Source organism: Atractosteus spatula, chromosome 12 (genome assembly GCF_055471065.1).
Source record: "Atractosteus spatula isolate fAtrSpa1 chromosome 12, fAtrSpa1.hap1, whole genome shotgun sequence".
Taxonomy (NCBI): Eukaryota; Metazoa; Chordata; class Actinopteri; order Semionotiformes; family Lepisosteidae; genus Atractosteus; species Atractosteus spatula.
In genome coordinates, this window is record NC_142717.1 from 23,985,282 (window position 1) to 24,001,937 (window position 16,656).

Here is a 16,656-nt window from a genome sequence, read left to right on the forward strand (position 1 = left end):
CCCATGCGAAGTGTATAATGCACATTCCTATTTCCTGTCAGAATCAGAATCACCGATTTATTTTCCAAGTTATACAGTACCTCCAAGGAATTTAATCTGATGTCATGGTGCAAACACATAAATAGAAACAATAATACATACTGTATACACTTCACACGAAGAACATGCACAAGTTCACAAATACACACACACTACATCCGGTATTTCTGTGTTGTGTTTAAGCAGGGTGATGGCCAAGAGGAAGACACTGTTCAAATGCCGGGCAGTTTTGCTTTCGATTGACTGGTAGCATCTCCCAGAGGCAAATTTTTGTGAAACCGTGTGGCTCAGATTGCATTTTATCCAAGTTAAACTTAATTTTCCAAGTATCTGCCTGCTTCAGGATTTTGCTGCCGTTTCTGTTTGGGCACGTCTGACACCCCCCCCCATTTTGTGACATGAGCAAATGTAACTCAGTTACTGCGTACACCAGAAACTAAATCATTGAACAAGATCAGGGAGAGCACCAGACACGAAATACACCCTGTGATTACATGCTTATGTCTGATCGGTTAGTGTTTAGGCTCATTTTGATGTGCTGTTTCTCGTTCATGAATCTTCCCGTTCTTGATCCATGTGCAACAATTTCCTTGGATTACTATGGCTTTTATTTTGACCTTTTCCAAAGAGTGCATTTTCCCAAACGTTGATAAGAGAAATACCTGCATATTATCTCATCTCTGTTTTAAGGGGGAAAAAAAGTTCAATGAAAACTTACTGGTTTCATTTTTAATTTTTTTAAACGAGTTGAGAAAGTGTTCCAAAGACCTGCAGAGTCAACCAGCGAGGGAGACGGGGACCCCAGGCGATGGAGAGCGGAGACGTCAGCCGGTCAGGAGAAGCTCCACTCTGCCGAGTCAGTCAAACAGGTGGTGGCTGGTGGGGACTGAGACGGACTGAAGTGAAACCCAGTGGTACCTTCGGGAGAGGCTCAAGGACACGCTGCAGAAAGATGAACAAGGACCTCACCGGGTGCCACCAGGCATAAGAGGCAGCTCAGACTCTGCTGCACCAAGACTGAGGCATGTGAATAAGGAGCATCCTAGAAGAAGCTACAGCAGCCCCACTTACAGCACCACTCCAGGTAGAGTTCATCCCAGTTCACCTGGAAAAGTGGAAATCTACGAGATGAGTTACAACAGCCTGTGCTCAAATGACACTGATCCGATTCACAGCCCAAAAAGCTATGAGAAGAATTTACCTCAGTCACCAGGAAGAAGAATATTTCCTGCCCCAGTAAGGGACATTTCTGAGGCACCTCAGTATGTTTCAAATGTACGAAACCAACTCAACTGGAACCACAGAGCTGCCTTGTGCCAACCGGAAAGAAAACAGAACTTTCAAACCTGCCTTAGCACTGATACCTACACTCTGAGATACACCCAAGCCTTCCAAAAGCAGCAGATAGACCGGATCCTGAGCAGCCATTCAGTGGACCTCAAAGTGGAGGAGAGCATCAGCAAATTGATTCTATCACCCAATGTTCAGGACCCCAAAATGGCAAGAAACATGACAAATGCCCAGGAGCTCCTCTCAGAGCTGTTAAAGAACACCGGATGCTCCTTGCAAACACAGGACATCGATTTTTGCAAATACGGTGCCCAGGAGCAGAGTGCGATTCTGAGTCGCTATCCGGGGCTGAAAGATGTTTACAGGGTTGTGGTGGAGCTCTCTGGGGACAGGCTCCGCCTGGTGGGGGCACCCTTAGCCTGCAGCGAAATGAAAGAGAAGCTGCTGGGTAACTCAGCCATGTCTCCAGTAGAGTACCGGCACGTCACACCGAGCACAGGACGCAACCACAGCGGGGATTGTGAGATAGCTGTGCGTAGCAGGTCTGATGCTCAACACCAAGCTGGAACCAAAACCCCGCCTGTATAGTTAGAACACAGACGAACAAAATACTGTTCTTGGGGCATTCCATAATACTCTAGAACTGGAACAGAAGAGTTTCCTCTTACAAATATTAGCTTATCCAACTAAGAAAGAAAGCCAAGCATTTATCAGATGGCTTCTCAAGATCACACGGGTTTCCTAGTTGCCTTACACTTCATAATAAATGAGCAGTTTGTGGTTATAAATTGGCAGCACATTGGTGCAGTGGTTTTTATTGATCTTTGTAGCTCTGGGGTCCTGTGTTCAATTCCTGGGATGTTATTTGTGTGGAATTTGTTTTGTGATGTGTTTGTGTGGGTTTCCTTTGGGTGCTCCAGTTTCCTCCCACAGTCCAGAAACATACTGGTGTGTTAATTGACTCCTGGGAAAATTGGCCCTGCTCTGAGTGTGTGCACAGCAATGGACTGGCGTCCCATCCTGGATAGACTCCAACTCCCCTTGACCCTGTATTGGAGAAAGTGGTTAGAAAATGGATGGATTATTACCTAGTGAACTACTAGTGAGAACAAAACTAAGACTAGTTCAGTTCAGTTTAGCTGATTTGTCATATGGACAAGTGCAATGAAATGCTTACTTGCACATATGCTCCAATACAAAGACATCTCCAAGGAATCTCCAAAAACATAAACACAGAACAGCAGCCAAAACAACAAGTTAAATAACATTCAACTAAAAAAAAAGTCAGACAAGCAGTTTGAGAAAACAACATCAGTGTGAGCCAGTTGTAGGGGTAGAGCTCGGTCATCTGACAGGTGGAATTATAGCATGACTCCTGTCAGACTCCTGAGTATAGACACAGTACACAGTAGAGACAGAGAGAAAACATTTATTACAGATAGCTAACTTCCTGTTTCTGAGTAAGACAATGTTGTTTGTAACACACCGCATGGAGAATTAAACCCAGGAGATACTCGAGAGAGCACCTGTCTGTTCTAATCCTATAAAATGATTCTTAGTTGTGTAGGGTGAATCTAGAAATGAATACAAAGAATATGAAAAAAGAAAAGTAAAAAAAAAAATTGGTTATCATCCCTAACAAAAGAGCAGGGGGATAATAACTATGTATCAGGCAACTTCAGAAGTAACATTAGAATGAAATGTGTTCTCACAATTAATATAAGGAGAATTACAACAGTACTGTATATATACTCTTTTATATGTAATGTCTAGAAAAGAAGAATACAGTCAAATGACACTAGCAGAGCCTTATTGATGTTGAATGAGGTGCGTTTGTACTTACAATCAGTTTTTTGCTACATGCATTAGTTTTATTTTGACTTGTATTTTAATACAATGCTGAGACTAGTGGGATAAAATACAAAAATCTGGTCTGACCTTGAATAGACTGCCTGCTTACGTTGTTTGTTTTTTAAAGAGCTGTTTGTATTCATGATCTGAACTTTGTGTGTAATAAACATGCACAGCTGGACTTTCCCCGTGTCCTTCTTCCTCGTGTTAAAAAACCTGAATCTCTGCTTCAATACTTTAGTTAAATGACATTGAAGCCTGCTTTCTCTTATGGGAGAATAGTGTTAAGCCATGAGCACACAGTCTGATTTAATGTAAAGCCAGAAATGGCTGGCTTGGTGGTGCAGTGGTTAGCATTGCTGCCTCGCTGTGCTGAGGCCCCAGGTTCAATTTCTTGGGGAACTGAATGTTCTCCCCATGTGTGGATTTTCACCAGGTGCTCTGGTTTCTTCTCGCAGTCCAAAGATATTCTGGTATATTAATCACCGCCAGTCGGAAAGTTCCTATTGCATGCGAAGTTCACACCTAGTTAGAACGTTTACCAAATTTGTGAGAATGTTTCCTTTGTGAGTTGTTTGTGAGATGCCAGCAGCCATATCACTCTGCAACTCACAACTGGCAGCCCATTGAAGCTCAGCAGGTGTGAGCCTTGTCAGTACCTGGATGGGAGACCTCCTGGGAAAAACTAAGGTTGCTGCTGGAAGTGGTGTTAGTGGGGCCAGCAGGGGGCGCTCACCCTGCAGTCCATGTGGGTCCTAATGCCCCAGTATAGTGACGGGGACACTATAAAACAGGCGCTGTTCTTCAGAAGAGACGTAAAACCGAGGTCCTGACTCTCTGTGGTCATTAAAAATCCCAGGGTGTTTCTCGAAAAGAGTAGGGGTGTAACCCCGGTGTCCTGGCCAAATTCCCATTGGCCCTTACCAATCATGGCCTCCTAATAATCCACATCTATGAACTGGCTTCATTACTCTGCTCTCCTCCCCACTGATAGCTGATGTGGGGTGAGTGTTCTGGTGCCGTTGCATCATCCAGGTGGGGCTGCACACTGGTTGTGGTGGAGGGGAGTCCCCATTACCTGTGAAGTGCTTTGAGTGGAGTGTCCAGAAAAGTGCTATATAAGTGTAAGCAATTATTATAGATGTTGTTATGGAAATAAAGTATATTTTGATTTTAAAAAAATAGGCTCCTGGAAAAATTAGTAGTGGTGTGTCTATTTGAGACTGGCGTCTCATCCAGGATGTTCCCTGCCTTGTGCCTGTTGCTTGCTGGGATAGGCTCTGGCTCCCCGTGACCCTGAATTATATAAAGTGGCTAGAAAATGGATGGATGAATGACCCAGAGATTCTACTTGCAGTACATTGTGCTTCACAGACCAGTTCAAAGAGAGGCACCCTACCTGTAGCATTAATCTTGGAATTTGATAGAAGGTGTTAAAATAGCTACACACCTGAAGCTACACACCTGAAGCTCTCAATTCTTTATAAACTCCAATGAAATATGATATTGCCACCTACTTAATAGGCATGGTATTACAGATTAGCCCGTTTCATCACTAGATTTTAGATCATGGTGGACTCTGCAACTGTAAGAATTAGTAGAATTCTTTCAATGGATTTCAGAGTAAGCCCCCCACATGTTAGATCACAAGATGTATTCAAATTAAATCTTACAAGAGATTTTAGAGCAGGACATAAAAAGGTTTAGGTTTCACAAGTAGGTCTTCATTTTAATTTCCCCATCTCATAAGGACAAGCAGGATTGTTGCTCGTCCTGTAACTCTCTCTCTGGATCTGGCTGAATGTTTTGAGTACACAGTCATTAAAAGAATTCAGCCAAAACATTCAAACTGAACATTTTTCGAAATCTTCTATGTCTGTTTTTTATTATATGCTCCACAAAATACAAACTACCCGGAGTTCCTACCTTTCACTGCGTTTACAAACTATACTTGAATAAACAGAACTAACTAAAAAAAAGTTGTGTAGTTCTGTAACGTTTAAATGATCACCAGATGCTTCTATGACTTAAAACTTATTAAATGTCGAAAAATGAGAAGTGGTCAACCGTTTGCTCTGTAAGATGTAAATCTCACAAAGTATCTGTGCTTTCTTAAAAATTTCAAGTGCACTTTCAGATAGAAAAACCCTTTAAATCAGACAAAAATCCCTTTAAGTCTTCCTCAGTGCAATTTGATACCGACATCACGTGAGGAGGACAGCGATTCCCTGCCTTACTAGTGACGAAATCAATCTGCGACCTTTGCGTTTGGAGGCCATGTGAATGTTCCTTCCTTAGACCAATAAGGTAAGTATATTGTTTATGAATTATATTACACCTCAACCTAATTTTAAATTTAGAGGTTGGGTGATGAGTAACGAATGGTTGTGTGGCGTTAAGCACATATTTTCTGTGCAGTCTTGTTCGATAGTCAATAAGTGAGGGCAGTGTAACCAGCAAGGTCAGAACGGAGTGTTTCCGCATCAGGTTGTGAAATAGAACGACTCTACTGTCACTGCTACATGAATTGTTGGACACTACATTTTGAAACAGAGTAGGCAAGGGCTTTCACGTACTGTACGGAGTCTGGAGAGCTATACAATAGTCCTGTGGTCGATAGGCGATTGTCACTATGTACAATGTAGAAAGAGGATGATGAATATACATACACGATAACGATTAGCGAAATTAATAAGTGATCTCATAATTGTCATAATAACATGCATTACATGTCCATGATCTTGATATGAAACCAGAGGCTGCAACATTAACAGAACCGCGAAGTGTTTCTCCCCGATCCCTGATTTACCCCCAGTCTCCCCTAATCCCAATCACGATCATCCATCAATTCTCCGTCCGTTTGCCCTGTTGAGTGTCTCCAGAAGGGTGTAGTTGTTCCTCATTAAGTTTTGAACATTTTAAGTCCCACTGGGTCACTGTATTGACTGGGGGAAATTACTGCATTGCATGTTTTCAGTATAACTAGTATGTTAATTATTTAAACGAATTAGCAGTTATTTAAGATGTGGAGTGCCAGTTGTGTTCCGTGCTTGCAAGGTCGTGAATTTCGTACCTTAATCTTCTTAAATTTTGGTAACCGGACTGGGGGACCAAGTGTATTAGTCCCGGTATATTTCCTGTTCACTCAGTGCAGGGCCTACAGATTCCCTTTCAGCCCATGGCTGATGTGTCCATGAGTGCTGAGGACTATTGTGTATCTGTAACTCTCCCATTTTCTTACTGTTGGAACTGTTAATAGGCGGCGATATCTGAGTCTGGGCAATCAGACGGCAAGTGACCCAGAACTGCACTGGTGTCATCACAGCTATGCCGTGTGTTCTTGTTATTGTTGGGCTGCAGGCTGTGTATGTTTGGCCTATGCTCAGACAGGGCTATTTCTTCCCATTTCTAAGAGCTGTTTATTGAAGACCTCTGTCTTGCAAGTCTTCACAAATCCTTCATATCCAATGCCCTGTATTAGCAGAAGTATTCCTGACAACGGGATCTGGCTTCACGTGTTCCCCTGCAGGTTCAGTGAGATGAGGAGTCGAGTTCTTTGCTTGTGAAGGCAGTGGCAGCGCCTGAGAGAGAGCTCCTGATGACCACGCGATTTTTAGCCCGCTGCGCCCGGCTCCTGGGTGCCCAATGCACTCGTGTCCAGGGACGGCCCCTGGCCCTCCCTCCCCCTTCGGAGCCCCTGTGGATTGTGGCCTGGCGGCTCCCCTCCCTGGGTCCTCCCCGGGCGCTCTGCGATGGGCACGGCGTGGCGGCGGCGGAGGAATCCTACCCCAAGGCCCCGGAGCGCTCCGAGCTGGACCAGCTGCTGGAGCAGGCCTGCTCCCCGCAGGAAGTGCTGCAGCTGTGGGCAGAACGGGGCGGCAAAGCGAACCAGGCCGCCATTGCCCTCGTGCACCTGGCACGCCTCGCGGGCGCCAGGCAGGCCGCCCAGGGGGGAGAGAGGGGCGGCTCTGACCGGGACGATCTCCTTTACGACTCCAGATTCCAAGACCTGCTGCACACAGTCAACTCCCAGGTAAGAGCGCCCAGGGCGAGCAGCACCTCCGCCTGCCTGTGTGCAGCTGGCCAGTAACAGCAGCTAGAACATGAGATCTCAATGCAGCTTAAACCACCAAGTAACAGGTCAAATACGGTTATAGAAAACACCAATCCACTGCTCCACTGCACAGACTGGTGAAGTGGCATTGAACATCGCCAAATCTGTGAGTTGCAGAATTTGTTCTCGCTTGTTTTTTTTGAATGTTTTAATATTTTGTCAGTGATTTTAATTGTAACAATTAGAAACGTAGAACGGGGTTAATAGATTGTGCTGTGCACGCTCACACAGTTGGCTTAGGGTGAGTGGGGCAGCACGGGTGTGTGTCTGGAAGTCTGAACGCCACACGTGTGCCTGTGTAAGTACCTCTGCTGTGCTTTCCAGGTGTCCACAGTGTGGAACGGCTCTCTGGTGTCTCTCCTGAGGGCCCTGTCCCAACTGGGTGTGGCCCCTGGGGCTCCTGTGCTGCGCTCTCTGCAGACGGAGGCCCATTGGCGGCTCCGGCGGTTCAGCTACAGGCAGCTGGCGACGCTGGCAGAGTGGTGCAGTGTGCGCCAGCACAGCGGGCAGGAGGGGGCGCTGCTGAGGGACGTGCTGAAGCACCTGGAGCTGCGCTGGACGGAGATCAGCGACCCACGCACTTTATCCCTCCTGATGATGAAGGTGGGACATCTGTCCGCCTCCCTCATGGACAGGCTGGAGGACAAGGTGAGGAGCGGGAAGGGGGGACGCACTGCTTGGAAATTCTTTCTCTCCTGCCTTCTGTTCGATTTGAATGTGACTTTTCTTAAACAGCCCTGTCTAGTTTATTTTGTGCAGCATTTAATATCCTCCTCTGCAGATCCCACTAATTATCTCTCTCTCTCCCTCTCTCTTCCTGGCCCTGCCTCCCTCTCCCTCTCTCCCAGGCTCTGGAGCTGGCCGAGAGGTTCGGCCCGGAGGAGACACGGCGGGTGGCTGTGTCCCTGGCAGCTCAGGGCCGGCGCTCGGTGCCCCTGTTGAGGGCACTGTCCTACCACCTGGTGCAAAAACCTGGCCAGGAGCTCCGCACGCCTCTGCTCATCGACCTCGCCTTCGCTTACGGTGAGGGAGGAGGGAGGGAGAGATTGAGGCAAAGAGGATACCATGTGTGCAGCTAACAAGCACCGGAGCTCCTTGCACCTTTGATGGATTTCTCCCTTCCCTTGACCCCTGGTAGGAAAGCTCAATTTCCAGCAGACCCAGGTGTTCCAGAGGATCGCGGGTGACCTGCTGCCGAGGCTGCCTGAGATGAGCCCCGGTGATGTGGCGCGCTGCGCCAAGTCATTCTCTTTGCTCAAGTGGCTGCATCTTCCGCTGTTCGAGAGCTTCACCGAGGTCTGTCCCTGCCCCATTCTCCACCTTCTCTGTCTGTTCTCTTCATTCTCTTCTTCCTGAAAACACAGCTACAGCTTACCTGATAGGGTTACGTGGGTTTCAGCTTAAATTAGCAACAAAAGACCTGTGCAAAACAGAAGAATTAGAAAGTGAAAAAGTAGATAACGAAATTAAAAATTCCACACAGACCCTTACAGAATTGTTTAACATTTGAAAGCCTTGGCCTTCAAGTTAAGACTTGCCCATAGCAAAGGATTATGCATTTACTTTAAGGTTCACCAGCCATAAGTTCATATTACAGTAACAATACAGTGGAGCTTCTTGGAGTGTGTGTCCCTACTTCTGTCTGCTTCTCACTGCCCTGCATTGCTCTCGTAAGTGTCTTACTGACATCCCTTGTTGAAATCCCTGCTCAAATCAAAGGAGGATTCTTGACAAACACAGAATAAACCAAACAGGACCTGGTGTGTTCTATGGGGACCAAGATCATTTGCAGAGCAGTTATATCCATAGCAGACTGCAGATTCTTAAACATTTTTCTTGCTCTGCATAAGCTTGGGCAGACAAACAGACAAACCCAGAATAGTATTGGATACACTGCCAGCAGCTCAGCAGGGGTGAGCCTGGTCAGTACCTTGATGGGAGACCTCCTGGAAAAGCTAAGGTTGCTGCTGGAAGAAGTGTTAGTGGGGCCAGCAGGGGGCGCTCACCCTGCGGTCTGTGTGGGTCCTAATGCCCCAGTATGGTGTGATGGGACACCGTACTGTTGCACCGCTTTGCTCCGTGGAAAGCGAAGGGCATGACAAGGCACAGAAAGGCGTCATGGCCTTCCACTGCAATCAAGGAAGTCTCCAGTCATGACAAGTTCTTGTACCACTGGACCCAGGCTTCTGAGGTCGAGAGAGTGGGACTGCCCCAGTGCAATGGCGTTCCCACTTCAAAAATAGCTCTCCCGAACAAGTTTCTTTGTGCAGCTCATCTTCCGAACAGAAGATGATACACTGTCATCATTAGATACACTGCGTTTCAGTTTCATCAGTACAGCTTGTAAAGCTTGTAATAGATCCAGCTGATGAGCAATAGGAACCTGATTTGCTGTCGTCCAATCCTCGCGTATTCAAATTCACACCCGAACCCTGTGTTCTCTAACTTTCTCTCATCACAGAATTTCCTGCAGTGCAGTGAAAACTACAGCACCACCCAGCTGTGCAACCTTCTTATGGCATTTGCTCGGCTCAACTTCCAGCCCAGCAACAGCGATGCCTTCTATAGTAAGGTAGGCACGGCTCGGCCAGGATGGGCTTGTTGACAGGCCCTCCTTCATGTCCTGGGGGCAGACTTGGGGATTCCACAAGGGCACATTGCTGCACTGTGTGGTTGATCTGAAGGACTGTGTTTCTGTGAGCAGGTCCATGCTGGTCTGGAGGGTGCTTTGACCCAGCTGGAGCCGTTCCTCCAGACGGACGTGGTGTGGTCACTGTGTATTTTGCAGCAGGCCAGGCCACAGGACTTGCGGCCAGTGCTGGAGCCAGGCTTTCAGAGCAGGCTGACGGGTGAGCTTCTGTCCACACACACTCTTCAGTCCTCCGCTCTGCAGCCATTTCCCTCTTTCTTCCTGTAGCCATGTGCTCCTGCTCTTAAATTCTAATTCAGAAGCTCATTTTTGGGTATGATAAAACTGTCCTTTCCTCTCATTTCCATTGAGAAAAACTGATTGGCACCTGGTGAGGTCAGAGGTACGTGGCCTCCTTTGTTTGTGATTAAATCTTAGTGATCTTTTGCATTTCTTCTGCATCTGTACCTTGTCATTCCAGGTGTGCCCAGGAGAGGGCAGTGCAGGATGGTGTTCGGGTCAATAAGGTGTCCCTTTAGCTCTGTACACAAACTGTAGGCATCGTCTCATGTAGTGGTTAGTCGGGTGCATGGATATGGATGTAGGTGCTCCTTGCTCAAGTGGACATCCAGCATAATCCTGTGCATTGAAAAAAGCAGATAAAAACATTCCACATCCGTAAGTGGAAAAAACTGAAGCTAGGGGCAGCGAAGCTGAATTTGTACAACACATTTATGAAAACCATGGATAGAAACTAGAATGAGAATTTAAATAAGACTGAAACTTATTTGGATGACACTTCACTTGAAAGGTGTGACCTAATTTGAGATGTTAAAAGAACTGCATATCTTTTGCCCTGAACAGAGACGACTTTGTGGAAACTTGGTTCATATTGACAGAATCCTTAAAATATGGACAACAACCCTTTTTTATCTAAAGCTGAGAACGGGTGTCTTTAAAATGAAAGTACGAGTTGTGGAGACTAGAAGTACCCCACCACGTTGTGGAAAGTGGTTGATAGCAATCCTTCAAAAAAATTGAAATGGTAATACTAATTCCCTGCATTTATATAGCGCCTTCCATCCCAGTGTGCTCAGCTCCTAAAAGCAGGTGAACTCCTTGTATTGACACACAGTTCTCATGTGCGTGTTGCCGTGGCGGCCCTCTGACCCTGTGTGAGTTTGTGTTCCAGGCGGCAGTCCCTCCCGCACTCAGAACTACAGGCTGAAGCTGGCCCACATCGCCGCAACGGCACAGCTGGAGTATGGGGAGCTTCTGGGGACACCACCGCCCGCTCCCCCCACCGAGGCCGCCAGGAGCCAGCCTACGCCCCTGCAGAGCAGCCTGCACGAGGCGCTGCGCAGCCTGGTGGCGGGGCAGGAGGGCATGTACCGGACCGCCGTCAGAACTGTGTACGGCTGGACCATTGGTGAGCCTGGGGAGAGGGCTGATACTGGCTTGGCTGCTGCTCGGGTCCGTCCTGGTCAACTTTTGTAGTTTAACCAAGCTCCTGGATACTACACAGATAGAGCCCATTTACTTTGCTCTCCTGTGGCTTGCTTTGACTGTGAGTGTGTGAAGTCAGAGTTAAGCACCTTACATATGGTATTTTTGGCATTGAGCTTTAAACCCTGCTTCACTCATTTACTGTATCAAGTTTAAAACAATCGTGATCTAGTGGAGTTCTAGTGGTTAACTGTGAAAGTCATGGGTTACTTTAGTCTGGTGTGGCCATGGGCTGTAAGTGTAAGAAAAGCAAGCAGAAATATGAAATTACCAAGCAGATTTCTCATTCTTATCTGTCGTAAATGACAGCATTAACTCAAGCCAGGCTGGGGAGGCTGTCGGATGTACTGGTTGTCTCATAAGCTCACAGAAATGATTAACTGTGAGACTGTGTTTGTGGAAGATTTAGACAGAAGGTTAAGCAGTTTGCACTGCCTGATGTTAAAACTAGTAACTGTCTTGTTTAGATTTTAGTTTTGGGTTAATTTTATTGTCTTTTAATTTCATATAATTCCACTTGTAAATAAGAGAGTAAATGTTACACTAGTTGAGGACAATGAGGGCCCAGGATAAGTCCTTCCTAATAAGCACAATCCTCTAGTCAGGTTCCACAGAAAGTTTTCTGGACAGTCTGTGCTCCAGGCTGCCATACTAGGGCATCAAAACGCCCCCTTCATTTTTAATCTTCAGCAATAGTAAGGTCTTTTACAAGGCGAGTGTTTCCTTTAATTAGTTTGCTGTGGGTGCTGTCTTGAAGAAGCTGAGTGAGCTGCACCCCAGTGGGGTGTTGTGCCTGAGACACAGATCCTCCTGTTGCGTTCATGTGGCTGTAGTGGACAGACGCTGATGTTTTATTGCCTGGTCGCTCTGCAGACGGAGAACTGGTTCTGGATTCGGAGAATAAACCAATGAACCTGGCGACCCTGAAGGCCCCCCACCTCCCGGGGGCTGGGGGGGCCACACCGCTCCCCAACGGAGCCAGGAGGTGAGCCGCCTGTGCCTGGCGTCGCCCCTCGACACCCCTCCGCCTTCTCCCTCTTTCCTGTCTGCTTCGTTTCCTCCCTGCCATGTGCCATGCCACCCTCCTCCACCTTCCCACTGCCTCTTCCGCTTCTACAGTAAGGCACTGTGCCCCGACAACTCAGGCCCTATCCTGATTCCTGCCAGTCTGACGCTGGCGGCCACCTTTTTAGAAAACAGTGACTCAGTGAGGCTGTTCCTTTTTTAAGACGCGAGATGAATGCAAAATTCATTGCCATTTCCTGATTGATTTGTATCCTAATCACACAAAATCAATGTCGATGTGTAGGATTGCGTTCCTGGCTGGGGAATTCCCTAATTATGGCTCACGGAGCAAAGACCTGCTGGGGCGGTTCGTGATGCAGCGGCGCCACCTACAGCTGGCTGGTTTCCTCACTGTGGAGGTGAGAGAGAAGTGTGTGTATGAGTGTGCAGGGGGGTGTGCTCTCTAGAAGTCTCAACTGGGTCTGTGATACACCTGTGATGCCATATTATAAAACAGTCGGACTATGCCATTCAAACAAAAAAACAGCAGAAATTCCAGCTACAGAGGATCTCAGTCCAGGTTGTGACATATACATGGGAATTAATATCCATTAGGAATAATGTAACTAAGCTTGAGATCTGTTTCCAGCACATACAGTTCAAACACATGTGTATACTTATAATGCATCTGATGTATATGTAGTGTAAAACAAGAAATGGAAATAGTTATGACAAGTGTGTTATGGTCTGTTCATCACTTCTTATCACGTCTGTTTGCCCAGTGAGACTAATACATTGCTTCTTGCAAAGAGCAATTAAATTTGCACCAACGCTTGATTGTCCCACCTGTGGTTTAAGTATTACACAAACACATTAAGTTAAAATATATGCACCGGCAATGAGTCCACTTCAAAACTTACAGACTGTAAGGAGGGCAACGCTTTTCTCTGCTTTCTGTAAGTAAGAATTCCATTGTACCAGTACCGGTTACATATGGCAATAAAGTTCAAGTTCAAGTTGGTGTGATGTCATTGCGTATTATAGCGCCTACCAGGGAACCTGCTCGGCCTGTGTTGCTGGGTTTTGCTGCCTTGAATGTAAGTGTGGATCTGTGAGATGTGTAATAAATTGTTTCATTAATTAGTTGACGATGTCTGTGTGAAACGAGGAGACTTATAAAAGGGACCCTCTGTATCTTGAAGCAAATCAAATGTATTTCTCTTGTCAGCATCTATAGTGCACTACTGGAAATGCAAGCCTCTGACTGCCGCCATGACCCTTAGCAATTGGCCACCCCTCTGAGGAAAGCTGAAGCCACACTGACGTTACTTTATTTCCAAAATGGCCTTCAGGACATTTTTGAGTGCAGTGTTCGCTCAACAGATGCTCTTCAGTATCCGACTTTATTGCATCTTGCTTCATTTCTGCAGCAGCTGTCAGAAATGTTACAGTGAAGCAACAGGTTTTGAAAACTGCAGTGCCCCTGCAGCCCAGTAGACCAGCAGGGATAATCCTTCTCCAAGCTCCTTTACAGGATGAGCCTTGTGGCTGAGCTGCTTTTGGTGAGGGGGAGTGTGTTATATCCTGAGTTTCCTGTAACTTAGTTTGTGCAGTTCTTATCATATTATCTGGGGACTGACTGGTGTTGTTTTTTTTTCTTTTTCTGTTGTTTTTGTCAGGGCTAACACTGTAAAAACGACTTCCATTATAAAAACGTACTTCAAGCTCAACGGGGAGACTAGGACTAAAGGATAAAAACTAAAATGAGGTGCGGGTATCCCAGTTCCCATCCCAGTCACCTGGTGACAAGAGCCATGTTAAATTTCAGTATATCACTGACAAAACCCGCCCAGGGGCCTTCTTCTGAATTACTAGTATAAGTCATACCCGAGGACACAAATGACAGCTAAGAGGAAGTGCATTTAAAATTTGGAACTAGTGACCTTTTTTTACACAAAAGGTTGTTGGAGCCTAGAACAGTCATGTTGCTGAAGTCAATACCCTGGCTTCTTTCAGGAAGCCTCAGAATGTGATCCTCAAATCAATGGGTGTTGGGACTTGATGATTGTCAGTCTGGTTCTCAGCCTCTGACTGGTTTAGAAAAAGCTGAGATCTATTAAATTCTGTTGTTGTGCCCAAAGCAAACTTGTAGTCTGTGAGCAGAGCCAGTGCTGCACAGATGCTGGGTTCCTTCTAGCAAAGAGAGGAGGGTGAGAGGGAGGCAGAGCTGTGATACGCTGGGAGGGGAGGGGCACTGCAACACAAATGTTACTTTGGGGCGAAGCATTTACTTCAAACACACTCATGTACAAGATTGAATTAAATATGGATGAGACGTCTGTCCAAGACTGCAAACATAACTACATTCTTTGAGAGTCTTGCTGTCATTGGCTACATAATTTCATGCCTCGCTCTTCCCCGCTGAAGCTGATCCATCGGATGCATAAACGTGTTGAAAAAGGTTCAGCTTCGGTGTCGTGGGTAACAGCGCACACGCAGCAAACCCTTTCAGCTTCCCTCCTACATGCGTCAGTGATGAGTGTTATAAATAGTGAGGTCAGCTATGTGCTCCTTTCAACAGAATCTGTTATCTCTATCTAGGCCAATCCTCTTACCCCTCAGCCAGAACTCAGGCTCTGATGATATTCACTAAATTAAGCCAGTTAGATTGGGCTTGTTATTAGGGCCTAAATAGCAGACCCAGCAGATCTGAGTTACAGCACACCGAGAGAGTATTTGGCAGGGGTTGGTGGAGAAACTGGGTTACTCCTTAATGGCATTAGACCTCCCTGTGCTGGCAAACAATGGGCACTGAATCCAGAGAAGAAGCAATGTCAAGTCCTGCTGAAAAGGGTGTGCTGACCACAGACATGACCAAGTGAGCACCCATATAAATGCTGCCGTCGAGTTTCTCTGCAGTACTTCCACAGCCAAGATATAAATATCGGATTTCTGTATGACCAAGCCAAAACTAACAGAGCCAGATGTGCTTGTATCTATTTTGTGCCGGGTGTTTTATTATGGTCTCTGTCCTAATGCTGTTCCTTATACTGTGGCAGTAGCTCTATGGATTTCCAAGCAGCCCATAAGAGTATTGAAAGGGCTATTGAGAAAATCTGTTGAAGGAATTTGTGTGTACCAGGGTGGATACTCATGATACAGGTCATAGTAAAAATATAGACTTTGTCATTCTCATTTGCGCACCATCCTGGGCCGAAAGAGCTGATAAATGGATGGTTTGTACCTTCATCTAAAAATGAGTTATTTCTAAAAGGCATTTATTTATGTTTATTTGTAATTGAGGGGTTGTCCATCCTGCTAAGCTTGAGCATTGCTGTTAATTGTTTTGAGAAAGTACGGTGTTGAAGCCTTGCACAATGATTGCTGTTCTGTAATTGTGTTTTTCTTTTTCTGATTTTGTCCTCTTGAAGGTTCCCTACTATGAATGGCTGGAGCTGAAGTCTGACTGGCAGAGGGTGGCCTATCTGAAGGACAAGATGGGGAAGGCAGTAGCAGAGGACATGGCCAAATAACATCTGGACAGCGGAGTCATTTCCCTAAATGAAACCTCTGAAAGCAAAACGCAAAATAAGGATCTCGCAAGAGTTTGTCCGTCAGGGGCCTTCCCAGCAACACTTGCAGCCCATAGTTTGAGTTCTAGAATGCCACTCAGGTTGTCATGACAACCACCTGGGAATTTCCCTCTGCCCATGGAGATGGCTACAGGGAGGCATTCAGAAGCCTGGTTTTCGATGCAGTATCTATGTATAGTAGGTTGAGCCAGCGGAGATGGAGAGTCAGATACGAAGTGTGCATCAAGAGAAATACCGCGTGACTGTGCAGAGGATGCTGAAAGGGGAGTTAAGAGTTTTCCAGCTTTCTTGCTTTGCTGTCAGCAAGTAAGAGCTGCCATGTGACGTTATAATACTTGCAAGATAAAGTCCTTGTTAACTGTGCAGGCTGCTGGTGGTGTATGTAAACTCAATACCAAACTAATTAAAATGGAAGGGAAACTCCACAGCTCTCAGTGACTCAATTAACTTGACTATTTTGACTATTTTGATGCTTTGGCTGCTGCCTTCAGTGAGAATAAAGTTTTTAATTGATTTCTTTAGAGGTGCAGTTTTCTTTCCTGTCTGGTGTAATACCACCAAGAGTGTGTCCTGGTGCATGTCTCAAGTTCCAGGAAGAGTTCACTGAAGGCCCCTATTATATCACAGCT

At 46.2% G+C, this 16,656-nt stretch overlaps 2 protein-coding genes across 2 annotated transcripts; both read left to right on the forward strand.

Annotated features, from left to right (window-relative positions):
* The first annotated feature begins 847 nt into the window (after nucleotides 1-847).
* On the forward strand, nucleotides 848-3,357 carry LOC148822805 (uncharacterized). The gene is made up of 2 exons (XM_088928591.1): nucleotides 848-870; nucleotides 1,368-3,357. The coding sequence occupies exons 1-2, from the start codon at nucleotides 848-850 to the stop codon at nucleotides 1,915-1,917; spliced, it is 573 nt and encodes a 190-aa protein (XP_088784717.1). The 3' UTR covers nucleotides 1,918-3,357.
* Nucleotides 3,358-5,418: 2,061 nt separating this feature from the next.
* On the forward strand, nucleotides 5,419-16,452 carry fastkd4 (FASTK mitochondrial RNA regulator 4). Its single transcript, XM_088929537.1, has 11 exons — nucleotides 5,419-5,487; nucleotides 6,710-7,213; nucleotides 7,619-7,942; nucleotides 8,143-8,317; nucleotides 8,433-8,590; nucleotides 9,756-9,866; nucleotides 9,999-10,143; nucleotides 11,116-11,352; nucleotides 12,303-12,414; nucleotides 12,739-12,853; nucleotides 15,866-16,452. Exons 2-11 carry the CDS (start codon nucleotides 6,779-6,781, stop codon nucleotides 15,965-15,967), a joined length of 1,914 nt encoding a protein of 637 aa, XP_088785663.1. The 5' UTR covers nucleotides 5,419-5,487; nucleotides 6,710-6,778; the 3' UTR covers nucleotides 15,968-16,452.
* The last annotated feature ends 204 nt before the right edge of the window (nucleotides 16,453-16,656 follow it).